Source organism: Formica exsecta, unplaced genomic scaffold (genome assembly GCF_003651465.1).
Source record: "Formica exsecta isolate Colony F162 unplaced genomic scaffold, ASM365146v1 scaffold60, whole genome shotgun sequence".
In the NCBI taxonomy this organism is placed as follows: domain Eukaryota; kingdom Metazoa; phylum Arthropoda; class Insecta; order Hymenoptera; family Formicidae; genus Formica; species Formica exsecta.
Window position 1 is genome coordinate 456,014 of NW_021853281.1, and position 14,879 is coordinate 470,892.

Here is a 14,879-nt window from a genome sequence, read left to right on the forward strand (position 1 = left end):
CGCGGCAATTCGTTGTCTTTTATTTCGAAAGCGTGCATTCCAACATAATGGTCGGGCCGTAGTTCACATTAATGGGCAATACACGCGGTCGTGATGTGACGACATCGCGAAAGTAGCTGTGCGTTGGCAGAAGTGAACGGCACGGAGTCTGTGATTACGTCCGCGAGTAAATATGCTCTCCTCGGCTGTACCCGGTAATATTCCTCGCTTTTCATGATGTGCGATTTGTCAGTCTGCATACGTACGATCCGGTCTACCAAATATTCCGGAAGAAGAAATAAATATCTTTTCAGTGAAATCGATTTTTAGTGAGAAGTGCCATATCAACATGGATTTAATTATGTACCAGATTTTTTATCTTTAATATATATTTTTTTAAATACCTTTAAATTTTAGCAAAGTATTTAAATTTATGTCGCGTTAACAATTTCTCGGTAAACTTGGAGAATAGGAGATATGAATTGCGAAATTACACAATCGATCCCGCTGATTTGAATTCGATATGTAAGTTAACGTTTGATAAACAATCTTTTTTAATAGCTTAAATCGCGTATTAATTTTTAAGTAAGTTATAAAATCTTCTGAGTAAGTTATAAAATCACCCATTCTCTCTCAATCGCGATCCATACAAAAGAGCAGGTGATGAATATTGAATTCGGAAATAACAGCTGCGGGTAATTGGCGAACTGCGCAAGTAATTCTATGTATATCACGATTTAACGGTAGGTAATGTTAATATGGAAAAATCGTAAATGAGAAATTATTACTGCGGTATTCTTTACATCACGAAAATTCGCCCGACTCGCGTAAAGCATCGCGATTCTTATAAAATTCTCTCTTTTTATTCTCGGTAAAATTTGTCCGGCAAAAGTATGTTTAAGGATATGACGTTGCGAGATTTATTTCCCCACCGCTCTCGGGAAATATTCCGTGCTTGATATCTTGTTCTCCGAGAAAAAAAAAAAAACAGAGAAAGAAAGCGAGACAGCGAGAGACCCGCAGTTTCGCAGAGCGTTAAGGTTTTCCAGGACGAGCCGCGTCTTACGGTCATTCTTCTTGGCTTCTCTCCCGGTCAGTTTTCCTCGTTTCGTTTTCCAGCTCCGGTTTACTTTCTGCTTGGGAGACCATCGAGGATCTTAATAAATCGCTCCACGGCTCGATTTTTCGTAACGGTCGTCCGGAAAAATGGAGTATCGTTTCACATATCCGACAGATCCCTTAGAAATTGGCGACCCTCTTTTACGTGTGAACGATGCTCTTAATCTACGGATAATTTACTCCTATCGCGGTCGTCGGTATAACGGTTTTTTTTCTATGGGAATAGGAAGAAAGGATATTTTCACCTCGATAATTTGTTCGGCTTAGCATTATCCGATATTAGACACACACAGATTAACTTATAAAATATATATATTGTTTAAGATAAATATTAATATATTGGAAGAGAGAGAATGTGTTAATTATTGTAGGCATTTATAGAAAATGTAGAAAATTTTGATCATAAAATCTAAACACGCAACACAAACTCAGTCAGACATGTTTAATTGGGTATTACTGTCATTCCTTTCCGTATTCCAATGTATATCGACAGTTTAAAAGTCTATTATCGCAAGCAAGATCGGGGTGCGATCGCTTGTCGTCTGGCGGCAAAGTAGTTGAAGTTTGTCGGCAGCACTTCGGAAAACTGCCAGATCTGGCTGAGAGTTTTGGGGAAATTCTATCGAATTCACACGGACTCACGAAAGCGAAACTCACGTCGATCATTGTATCGTTCTTTGTTACAGCTGTAAACTTTGTTGCGCTCGATATTCAGATATCGACGCTTTTAGATTGGATAAAGATTTGTGAATAGATATTCAAATTATGTCGCGATAACAGATACAAATCTGTATTTTTATTAACTAATTTAAATGTATATTTTTTTAATGTTTAGGTAAATAATTAGGTAAAAGAGGAAAGCATCGTAAGCAAAGAAAATAAAAAATAAAACGAATTGACACACACAGAGAAGTATCTATGTTATATTCGTGTTCAATCAGATTAACTCTGAGCAATACGCGTTGCGTGCGAAAAGTTTGTTGGATCATAAAAACGGGATATTCACGAGTGTTTCCAGGAAACACGTGGAAAATTGCGGAAACAATCCGCGGCCGGTGAAAATCTCGTCGTGGAAAAAATGAGCGCGCCGGATATTTCAATCAACTCGCCGGATTGCACGATATCGCTGCTCGAAAGTCGGCGTGATTGGATCGCTTCTGCCTGACTCGATTCTGTACCGATCGATCGTTCGTTGATTTTTGACGACTGCAAAATACAAATGAGAATGAGAGAAGGAGAGGAGTCGAGCGTTAAAAATAATCTACGCGAGACAGAATAATCATATTTCACGATTACGCGGCGGCGGTGACGGAGCGCGTGGAAAATTGAAAAACGAGGTTGAATCACCAGGATAGCCATTGAAAATTAGTTTTCGTATTCATTTGCTCGCCGAGAAAGTATATTTCATCGGCACGCGTGTGATGAATCATGACCGGCACGCTGTTACGCATTCACCCATTCAAATAAACGTTTCAATCTGTCGTGGCCCGATCGGCCTTCATCGTTCCTGTTCAAGGGACGATAAAATATGGACGATATGCAGGAAGGGACAAATTGCGACAGAGAAAGAGAGAGAGAGAGAGAAAGTGGAAGAAGAAAAGAGAAGAGAGAAAAAGGTAGAGTATCAATCGATTGATAAAAATATATTTTATCGTATTAAATGAAACAATGTCGTGAAATGAAGAATGATAGGTGTAAGCTAAAATCGATAATAAAATATTTTTGCATTACAGACTGCAATCTTTTTATGGAATCAAAACTAAGCGTATTGAATAACTTGTGCACAGTACTAGTATTTTACCGATAATCTTTATATATTTATTTGCATTTATCTTTTTGATAAATTTGCATCTGCCCGACAGATTGCGTTTAAATTCTTATATGTACCGGTGTAAATTTTCTCCGCGTCAATAATCAGTTCGCGGCGGAATAGCTATAATAAGCGAATGCGATAAATAATGCAGGCGACCGTCGTCTGTCTCTCCTCTCAGAATAAACGTAGCAATCTGTCACGGCTGTCTTTTTCTCTCCATCTCTCTTTTTAAACCCCGACTAATAAATGGGGATACGTATGCCGTTCGAGGCGGGGCGGTAAAAAACGGGTGAGATGCGAGTGGGGTATTACTACACTAGGATAGAGAAAGGATCGCGGAGGGAAATGAGGAAGGCGAGAGATGGAGACAAAACTCGACAATAGAGCGGATGATCCTGCAATAGCGGGACACGAACGTCGAGTGGATCAAGGGGGATAGAAGGGGCGAAACGAGAACAATGCTGCCCGTTATTATTTTCTATTTGCTGCGTCAGACCAACCGTCCACTCAAAACCACGGTGTTCATTCACTTCCGATTCACTCATTGTCAGATCTATCTCGACGCTTCGCTATAATTTTCACATTTTTACGCGAAGCTCGCAGACATCCATCTCTGTATTCAGATTTTTTTCCGCATGATCTATGCTACATCTTCTTTACAAGAAACGTGTTTCGTTACTTTGCACGAGAGAGCCATTTTCTTCTGCGACAAATAATTTACCTCGCGCGATCGTCTCTGGAATACGTGTATTTCAAGCGCATCGGAAAGTAATTCAATCACGCGATGTAACGGTAAACGAGGATAATCGATTACACGAAGAATCGCTATCGGCGCATTCGACAGGATCACGAATTTATGCGTTACTATGGCAGCGTGGCTAATGTATTTACTTATCCGTTTATTACAAAGCTCGTCGGAGTTAAATTTGGTTACCGGGTACTTACCCGGCAACTAACGCAAAGCGAATCAATGACCCAGTTCGCCCCGGCGCGCTAAATTATTTTTCGTTATCGATCGCGCGCTCTTGGCTGACGCTATTATTTCGCGTTAATCGTGACTAATGAAGAAGTGCCGCGCGATTGAAAACGCGTTGTCGAGAGTGCTTTTAACGCATTTCGCGATAGAAACTCGCTGCTTACTCTGGATATCCGAGATGATTATTGTACGTATCGGATACGGAAAATATTACGGAATTGAATGTAAATTAGATATTTATTAGAAATAAATTAGATATATTGATTGGAAAAGTTGCAATTTTGAAAAAAATATGGTAATCGAGATAGATCGTATATAACAACTCCCAACAAGTCGTTAGATCGCAGCTGAAAGTGAAGTCGAAAGGATTGTGACAATTTGATTTATGAACACTATAAGAACAAACGGGTCGTTTAGGGATAACGAGTACAACGGGGGTGAACCTTCCTTTCTTAGTCGCGCGGAAGAATTTTATCGGGTAATTTCCAGCGGCTTCTAACCGTTTCGTCGGATTCGAGATTCAGTCCTTTTTTTTTGTGCCGCCCTCCAGTCCGTTTCCGCTGGTTTCCGGAGATCCAATGAGGTCTTCTCTTTTGTCGTTAATCATTTCCGTCTGCTTCTCGTCAGATTGTCTGACCTGCCATCTAGAAACGAAACTGTTCTTGCAATTAAGCGCATTCAAAGGAAAGATCTTGCTTCTTACTCTGGTATATGTGTTTCCGCCACCGTTTCGATTTGCAGCTAATTCTTTGTCACTCCCTTTGTCCGTCTCACTATTAAGTACTTGAAACAAGAAGCTTCATTCGGTTGAATTTTTGTCGATTCCCGTTTCTTTGTCGCAGTATTTAAATAGCATTGTTCAATATGTTTCATTTTATCTTTATTTTTTAGTAACATAATTTAATGATGGCTTATTTCAGTTTATTTTTACGCTTTTTCACTCGTTTCAAATTTTTAAAAGAAGCTATGATTAGATGATTTTTCTCTAATTTCAAACATTAAATATTTCAAAAATAAAATTTTAAATGAAATTAAATTAAAGTTTCTTCTCGAAATAACTATGGAAAAGATATGTTTTATTTATGGGATTAAAAATTTAATAATCTAAAAAAATGTTTAATTTAGTCAACCTCGATTTAATAAAAATAATTTCTATTCCTTTCGGCGATTAGGTAACAGAACAGTGGAAAATGTGGATTGGATTTTCGCGGTTGCATGAAAGCTATGAAACGGCGAAAACCACCGGCGGGCTTCAAAACAGGGACGTTCATGCAAATTGCGCCGTGTAGGAGCGCAGGTGGGCTTGCAACGCACGCGAAGGAAGAAGCTGCACTTTTTCCTCACAACAGTTTCGCCCCGAGGTTTTCTGCAAAAATCCCATCGTGAAATCATCACATTATATTTAGATTTTTTTCGAAAGTTCGCGACCTGTGAATTTCAAACAGCTTTGATGAAATTGTAAAAGAGATTTTTTAATTTCAATTAAATTAAAAATGTAGGATACAATTCTTTTAGATGTAATTAATCATTCTAAAAGGAGAACGACCTCGGTATCGGATGGCGTCAAGACGTAGAATTCGGGCGATCCGATCGTACATGATTTTATCAACGCGATTCATTTTGTAGTATAGATATACGCCGAATCTTCGACGTGCGTATTAATATGGCTCTTTGATCCAGGCGGTTTCGAATATCGCGCATATTAACGTAACTCTCAAGTTGCAAACCGCATCGTGAGCGAGAGAATCGAATTACCGAGTTGTCGCTCAGGATCGATGGCGGTAGGAATCGGGAGAGCTAATTAATGTCACCGGAAGGGATTAGCGACGATGTAATTTGGCGGATGTTACCATCCCACGCTGGTAGCGAGACGGGATGCGCGGGGGAGGGCTGAAACCTCGAAGAATCGGAATGGTTGTTGGGGATAATGGGGAGACCGACTGATTAAAAGTTTGCTTTTTCCCTTCGGTTTTCTGTCGACCTCTCGTTGCAATCCTTCGAATTGCCGTGGCAAATTATTTTCCTTCTTTTTTGCCCTTATCTCGAAAACGGAATAATTTTACCGGATAATTAGTCTCTCGTAATACATAATACACATGCGATCTTATTTCAAAAATGATTAATGTTGCATATAGATAGAATATCATTGTTTGCAATATTCCATTATACAAATCGAAATTTTGCGATATGAGATTTGCTGATAATAACAATGTTTGATGCTAACTACTTAATAATAACTACAAATCCAATATACGAGACAAAAATCTCTTCTTTAGTAATCGAGAAAAATCACGTACGTTAGTTAAGACTTCGACAGGAGGAATTTAGCGCGATGCCGGCGAGGTTAAGAAGCAATTCCCACTGGATGAATTTATGGGTGCTTGGAATTAACACGGTCCGTTGCAATAAAAGTCACGAGATCTCCCTCTCTCCGCACCTGTGGCATCGTCTTTTACTCCTGCCCCCCTTTTCACCGCGAGAAAAAATTCGCTATCCGGAATGGTTATCTTCTTTTCGCTTCAACTTTTTTTCTTTTTTCGCTTTCCTTCCTCTCTTCTGTCTCTCTCCGTCTCATTTTAGTGAAAAGAAAATAAAGAAGGGTGATAGAGGTAGCAACGTCGGTCCATTCCCTTGCACGAGGGATGGACGACACTGTCGGCATTAAACCACCGGAATGTTCTTGTTTTCAAGACACCAGGCTGCCGCGAGGCTCGGGCTTTTTTTCTATCTCTCTTCTTTCCTCCCATTTTCTAGCTATGTGAGATTCGAGGCATTGCGACGCCCAAGATGGTCTCGTTGAACGTTGAAAAATTGAGAGAGAAAAAATATTGAGAATTAAGAGGAAGAGTGTCTATATACCACGAATGGATTGTAGAATTAAGTGATTATTCGGGCAATAATTATGGAAATTAAATTCCGAGATTTTTGGCGAGTTTTTATGGGTTACGGCTAAAGAAACTCCGGAATGCGAGATCGTTGAACTCGTAAATGCAGTTTTACGATGTATCTTTATAATCCGATGCAAATTGTTGCAAAATTCGTACAATGTAATCTTCATCAATTTTTCACTAGCATTCCTAGCGTTTTATCAAACTAACAAATTTAAATGCAGTTTAATTAAATTATTAAACTTGCACATTTAAATAATTGTTTTGCATACAATCGCGTTATGAAAATACACGTAACGTTCTCGAATATTTTTTTCCTGACAAATCAAAATGAGGTAATAAAATAATTAAGATAATAAATGAGGTAATAAAATAATTTAAATCTCAATTCATATAAATGTATTATTTATTGAATCGGTAATTAAATTAGAAACGAAGTTGTTTCGCGAATGATACGTCGATATTTCCCACGTGAATTACGAAACCGCGGGCTTCACACAAAAGTGCATACATAAATTACGACCCGTCGAATTCTTTTTTTTTTTTCCGATTGCACGTGACTTGCGCCGGAAAATCTCGAACGAATCTTCGGTGATTCGCCAGGATATGCTCACTGGAAATCGTATATTCAGGATTTAATTCGATTCCATAGCACTGTCGTTTCCCGCGCGGAATCCGCTTCGCAGGTACTGCATGTCGGGATTAACGACTCGACGTTTCGCTTCGTTTTCCCTGTTTTCTTCTTTCTTGGAGGCAAATTAGATTGCAGATCATGTCAAGCTTTCCTTGTACCTGTTCTCTGTTTTTGTATCTCTTTTGATTCGAAGTTTCTACACTTTTTTGTTAAATTAGATTTGTTTATTAAACATATATTAGAATTTAAAATAAATTATATTATTTAACTTATTTTTCTTAATTATTTTTTTTTTCGGTGGAATTTCCTTTAGAATAATAAATTTAAATTATAGATATTGTGCTTTCTTTTTTCTCTCTCTTTCTTCTAATTCTTTTTGGTTTCTTTTATGCGCTTGTTCGCTCAAATTACATTTACAAGAGAGAGCCAGTAGGCAGAAAATAAAAGGGAGGAACGAGGAATACCCGAACGTGTCACTAACGTAATAACATTTCAATTCGAGGACGGAAATTGCCGCAGGACACGACATACCATCCCTCGCACTCAGAGAATTGACCACTCTCTTTGCGTTCTTCGTCTCTAATGTTCCGACTTATTTTCTCAGTGAATGTACTGTTTCGTTAACACGAGTCAATGTAAAGCAAAAAAAAAAACAAATGAAAAAGATTTTAAGAAATAATCTATTTAAAAAAGATAAAATTTAGTTTATATAAAATAATATATAATGGCACACATTAAATATATTTGGAAAAACTTTAATTTTCTCTCTCTATCTCTCTCTCTCTTTCTCGATATTTATTCGCAAATGGATTGCTTGCAACAGTAGAATCCAAGATGCTGACGCCCGGAAAGTGCACTGCTTCACTCTAAACGCACTCGTTGCACCCTCCGGCCTCATTTACTTCGTTAATCTGTGCCGCGCGAGGCCGGAGTAAACGGAAATACACGCAATTCGCGACATGGGAAGAGAGAAAAGAGCGAGGAGACAGGGGACGGAGAAACGGCATCGGAACCAAGCAGGCAGTGCATTCGAGGGTCGAGGGATCTTTTTTTTTTTCTCCCATTTATTTAACGAACCCCCATCGCGTTCGTACGGACTCGGAAGGGAGCCGCGGTGTGGATTACGAGGATGTGGCACTTTTCAGCGATAGGGAAAAAAGTGTGTCGCATTAATTAAAAGCGACGCTGCTGCTGCCGTCGTTGGCGTCGTCGCCGAACGCAATTACGAGGGCTGCGCTGCACGTCGATTTATATCCGCTTCCTGCTTCCTGTAGCAAACTATTTTTTTTTTTTTTGCTTTCTTTTATATCCTGCATCCCCATCTTTTCAATCTTTTCTTTCTTGCTCGGCGACGTAGCATTGCGCCGAACGAGCCCTCGGTAATTACTCGAAGCAGATGATGTCGAAATTTTAATGAAATTGATTCAGCGAGATACCGTGGTATTGAACGATTTTAAATACGACTTCGAATTTTTTCGAGTTGTATTATGCATGTCCAATTCATTCGTCGGTTATTCAAAATGTCGATTGTTTCGCGGTGACGGTTTTTAACAACGTGTGGAATAATGTGTTGGATTGCAATTTTTTCAAAAGCAAGGAAACTCGTATTTTAATGTTAAGAAAAATAATTCCTATTGAGAGAGGGAGATGAATGTGCATTATTATTTTACAAAACTTTGTCTTCAAACTAATGTCTTAATATATAGCGTAGATATAAATAAATAAATAAATATAAGAAAAGAGATGATTAAGTAAGAAATATTCGTAACTCGTTGGTCACATGAAAATATAATAACTGTTTCTCTCACCGCAATCTTTTTTTACCTTTTCTGCTAAAACGGGAAAAAATTCAGGTCGTGCAATTTTTTCTGCAAATATATAAACTACGTGTGAAAACAGGAGAAATGCCGTGAAACAAGTGCCTCGTTCTCTTTTGTTCTATTAAGATCTGGTTCCATTCGCACACCACTCACGTTTTATTCCCTTTTAGGTAACCTACGTAATCATTTACCCAAGAAGCACGCAAAATTTATTTTTTCGCCAGAATATTATCGTAATTCCACGTTTTTAATATTACATAATTTCGCGTTTTTAAATTTTGCACGAAGTAAGAAAAAGTTAACAAATTCTGATTTTTTTTTGAATTCTAAGCTTCTAACGTAGATATATATATATAATATATACAAGATATATTTATTAAACTAACAATGTTCTCGTTTACGTAAAAAAATATTTTTTTATGTCATATTTTAAATCATGTAACTTCAAATATACAAAGTATTATGTCGCTTAAATAGGATATCAAGTTTGTGAAGCACAACTGCAAATTTTGTTGTTACAATTATTAACAGCGTCACGTGCAACGGGCTTAACAATCAATGTGCTGACAAATTCACGAGCAAACAGGGAACTTTTTTGCCGTGCTGTCACGTGCATGCGCGTAGTTCGCAGCTACACGACAATGCTTGGGCAATGATTTGTGCGGGTCATTAGGCACCGGTTTTCATTGGCGTGGCGCAGACAATAATATGCGGAATAATGCACGATATAATGCTCACAGTGCATTACGATTCGCGGTCCTCGATTCATACATCGCGTTCATCCTGTCGCGACGAGCGGGCAATCGTCGCAGTCATTAAAATTTTATCGGTACATTGTGTTCGCATAACCTATCTTTGAATTCATTACGCATCAACGAGGATACATTCGTCAGATTAATCGTCCCATCGCGAGATTAACGTTTTCGAAAGGACACCAATTGTGATTTTCAGTTAAATGCAGATTCATTGGAATGCATTTTTGCATAGCTTTATATTTGCGTGCGTATTCAAATAAATTTAGATTTATGTTATAAATCTTTTTTACGCAAAACTGTTTTCAATGAAAAATAACTTTTAAAGTTTTCCGCTGGTAGTCTTTTTTTCGCTGTCAGGTTTTGATTTATTTCTTACGCACATACATGTGTATTACTATATAGATATAAATGTATAATAAATTACATGTACAACAGGACATCTCGCTTTAATTAAAAAGTTAACGCATTTGATCACGCGCGATACAATAACTTAATGAATGATTATAGTACTAGGTATGGTAGAAATTGAATAAAAACTTCAACAGCATCCAATAAAATCTCCGAATTACGAATCCTGGAAAAAAATTCCCTCGATACTCGCCACGTAGTGTAGAGTCGTTACGAAACGTAGAGTTTATCACTGATGAAGCGCAATTATGTTTTTTACTGTCGCACCAGCCATCTGTCGCTCCCCTTTGCCACTATCCATGCGCTATAAATTTTTGTCCCATTCCCGGCGTTCGCGCGAGCTTGCTAACCGAAAAATCGCGGATGTTGGCGCGATCCGAATTACCTGACAGTCACGCGACACGTTGATGTCGACGTTGAAAAAAAATAAACGACAAAAATAGCAAGAGAAAACGAGAATCGCTTCGCTAGGTCGAATCATATCGTTGCTTTTTGATGACTCGCGCCTGCGTTTCAATTATTGCGCCTGACTTGATTTATGGCTTCGCTCGCATGTCGCATGTGAAAAGGATTATTTTTTTTTCGGTCAGCGAGACTCAGAGGCGCAAAAATTCGAGATTAAATCGACGTACTGAAAGCGCTTACTTAAAGACGAATTCGCATGCGCGTTGATCTACTCGAGAACAATCCATTGTAAATTGCAATCTGGCTCTTGGATCTTTAAAAGCGTTTGTTTAATAGAAAAGCTAAACGAGTTTCTCAGGAGGAACAGTCTTTTCAAGTCTTCTTCAACGCTAAATTAATACTTCAATGGATTCAACATTTAAAGTCTTTAAAAGATTTGAAATTGACAAGATGCTTGGCACTAATTGTAAGTTACTTAGACAGTTCTGAAATTACGACGAGACTTCTTATTCTGAAGCATTATTTTGTGTCAACCATTGAACGTATTCTGTATCATTATAATATAAAAGTTTTCTCTCTGTCTCTCATATATACCTATAATAACATTCATTAATTTTAACGATATGAAATATTAGAACTATATGCTAATTCAAACGCAGTTCATATTTAATATTTGGTTTCTAATCGTAAATGCAATTTATCAACAATTGTAAATACTTGTTAATTATTTGCAAATTTGTGGTTTGTCGGATTTAATTCATATATGAGATTCGGGTACGAGATTTACTATCATTCTATAGTTTATTGTGTCATACGTGATTGTATAAAACAGAATTAATAAATGTCAGTCTTTTAAAGGATTTTATTTAAATATATATTTTTAATTCTCACAACATACTTGATATTCTTCTGAGCAGATATAAAAATCTGACATCATGTTATGTCGACACTTGATCGGTATGCGAATTAACCCGCATTATTTCTTACACTTGTCTACGAAAGGATAAATTACGATCAGGGTTTCTAAGACTAAAGTTGCGGCGAAATGCAAATAAAAGACGAACGGAAAATTTTACGAGGCACAAGATTTACGACTAACTTCTCCACTATTTTCTTTTTTTCCTTTCTCTCAGTCGGTGCATAAAACTTTCCCAGTAAATCCACATCTGGCAGTGGCCGATCGCAGTAACGGCGTAAGTCGCGAGACGCGTTTTTGCCACCAAAGAGATTTTTTGCCGCTAAAACGAATGTTCCATAATGTTAAATGCCATAAACTTCTATTCTCTTTCAACTTTAGTATTTTTTATTTTATTATCTTTAATAATTTTAATGTTTTTTTTTGTCTTCGTAAAAGATATAGATATGAAAGTGATTCATTAATATGTAATATTAAATTAATGGATAATAATTTTTATAATTGTTTATAATTGATTTCATTCAGATGAAATTTTATGGGAAAGATCCGTTTATGAGAAAAACATATGTAATGGTGTAACCTTAATTTAGCGCTTCTTCGGTGCGCATCATTCGACTATGTGGCGCGGAATTTCATTTCGGTGACGACGAGCCCGTAACGTCTGTGAAGAGGAAAAAAGGGCCCAAGCGCGGAATACAAACAGGTTTTCGGCACTAACCCATTTTCCGGCCAGGAGAAAAATGGGCCTCGGTATGAGCCGCTCTCGGTGCAATTTATAGTCGTACGTTGCCTCCGGTTTCATGGTACAGATGCAGCACGAGAAGCGTACTGGCCGGAGGCAAAAAATCTACGACTAATATCGAGAACTTTTCCCCGGGACGGTTAGACAAGATGAAATTTTCTCGCGAATGTAATAGTTATTTTTCCATCGTTGCGAAATTAATGACTCTAAATGAATAATAAATCTGCAGAGTCTTAATAAATCTCGAGTATAATGATGTAATAAAATAAATATAAAACAGAAATATATAAACACATTTTAAAATAAGGAAAAAATTGAACGCAGATTATTTACAAAATAAGAGGGAGAATGAACAAAAGGTTGGAGAAGATATATAAAAAGGTTTTAAATTAAAAGTTCCGTTGTCAACTCACATATTTCAATTTCTTATTAAAAAATTCTTTTAAGATTATATAAATTGAAAATATATGGAGATTATAAAATATATAGTGCATGATCTCCATTCTCGAGTGCACATACACATGCACACACAAACACACAGACAGAGTGAAGTACAAAGAATATATCTTAAAAAAGAAGTAATATGTCACAATCGTCAAAAAGTTCCGCGATACATTCTTCAAAGAAATGAAAGGGAGGATGCTTCTGGTAAAACTGCAGCGGACAAACCGAGCGCGACAATACCTTGATCCTTTCCGTAGGATCCTGAGTCAGTATCGTCAGTCCCGCCGTTGCATCACACATCGTCTATAGATCGAATCGACTGGCATCCATCCCTACTCCATCCGTGGCACATCTCCCCCCGGGGTCCACAAATGCACCCTTACGCCCGCGACTTCTTTCCCGAACTGTGCGAGAACCTACGCGGATGACGTCACTCGGCGCACGATTGGCCGAGCCGATGTTCACGTGACCGCCCGCTTGGCCAGTGTCTGGAGGGTTGCTGAGGGACAGAAGGAGACGCGCGCGACAAGGCGAGTAGGGAGAAGCGCGAGAGTGCGACAAAGAGAAAGAGAGAAAGAGGAGTAGATAGGGGTAGATAGAACGATAGAGTAAGAAGAAACAACGAAGGAGAGAAGATAGAGAGAAAGAGAGAGAGAGAGGCTCTTCCGGGTTATAGAGAGACATAACGGGTACGCGCACGGTGGGTGCCGTCGAAGACACTTTTATAGTTGTGTAGAACGCGGCCACGATGGTTCTTCACGGAGTGAATCGTAAGTTATATACGTCCCCTGTCGTCGTCTCCTTGAGCACGTTCCGCGACTTCACGGAGCGACCGATACGTCACTCGTATTGAACGCATGTTCAATATATAGTCTTAATACTCTATCTCGAGACATTATTGATTAATTTTAATATAGCTGATTCTCGAATACAACCATACATTTCTGAGTTTAACCATTTTTATCGGAATAAACATGATTGAAGTTATCGATAGATTTAATTACAGATGTCTCGAATAATTATTTTTATGATATATCTTATATGTTTAATTTATACATTTTGTGTCGGTCATAAGTGGAACGTGCTCCAGATTCTTCCTTCTCTTTCTACATTTTCCAATATATGTTTAGATCAATTAGAAGACAGTAGTGCCCCCCGTCCAATTAGTCCGTACGCACTTTTTTTTACGTCCGTATATGTTTCTTATAGTACACAAAATTAGAAGCCATTTTTCGACGAAAAATAAGGCTCTTATTTAATAACGTTAACAGATGACTGAACAAATACCATAATGAAAATTACTCTCGCATTTTTCCTCGGACTTTAATATATTTGCTACAATAGCATCTTAATTCTTATCTATACATAATTGACTATCTCAGTTGTTCGAACAAGCAGTGAATCATCGCCACATTTCTAGTTTCGTACTTTCGCAACGCAAAAGGTCTTGGGGTCAGTCTTATTCTTCACGCACACCATAGTCAAGTAGAAACGCACACGCACGTTTAAATTGCGCGAAAAACTTTGGTTGCGTGACCGACAATAATCAAAAGCACAACTCATTGATACGCGTTCGATCACGTGAAATTAGAACAATCGACGAGTTGACAAGATATATGTCTGATGAATGGCGAAAAGGACTCAATTGCACTCCGAGTTTCATTCCGCATCGTGCTTTGCATCGATTTTCGAGTCAAGACTCGTTTATTCTATATTTTCACATCTGAAGAAAATAGAAGGCTACAACTAGGAAAATTAAATTGTTAAAAAAGCTCAGGCACACATCCATTACTGCTTATCAAATTTTTTATTTTTTAGAGTGATTTTGTATCGTTCTTTTACAACTAATTATTGTTTTTCATGATTTTTGAAACTTGTATTAAGGAGCTCAAATTATAAGACTGTATATGAGAGGACTTACATAATTATTAACGTCTTATCTCATACAATATCGCATGAGTAACCTCGATCGATGATGAC

General features: G+C 37.9%; 1 protein-coding gene across 7 annotated transcripts in view; it reads left to right on the forward strand.

Moving 5' to 3' along the window:
- LOC115242500 (protein Fe65 homolog) overlaps positions 1 to 14,879 on the forward strand; it is a 169,091-nt gene that overhangs the window by 72,674 nt on the left and 81,538 nt on the right. The window contains exon 1 of one of the 7 annotated variants that reach the window (XM_029818829.1): positions 13,633 to 13,669. The exons of the other annotated variants lie outside the window; for them this stretch is intronic. Within the exon in view, the coding sequence (XP_029674689.1) occupies positions 13,648 to 13,669 (22 nt within the window). The 5' untranslated portion in view covers positions 13,633 to 13,647. Of the gene's footprint in view, positions 1 to 13,632; positions 13,670 to 14,879 lie in introns of those variants that run through there. 7 annotated transcript variants of the gene reach the window in all.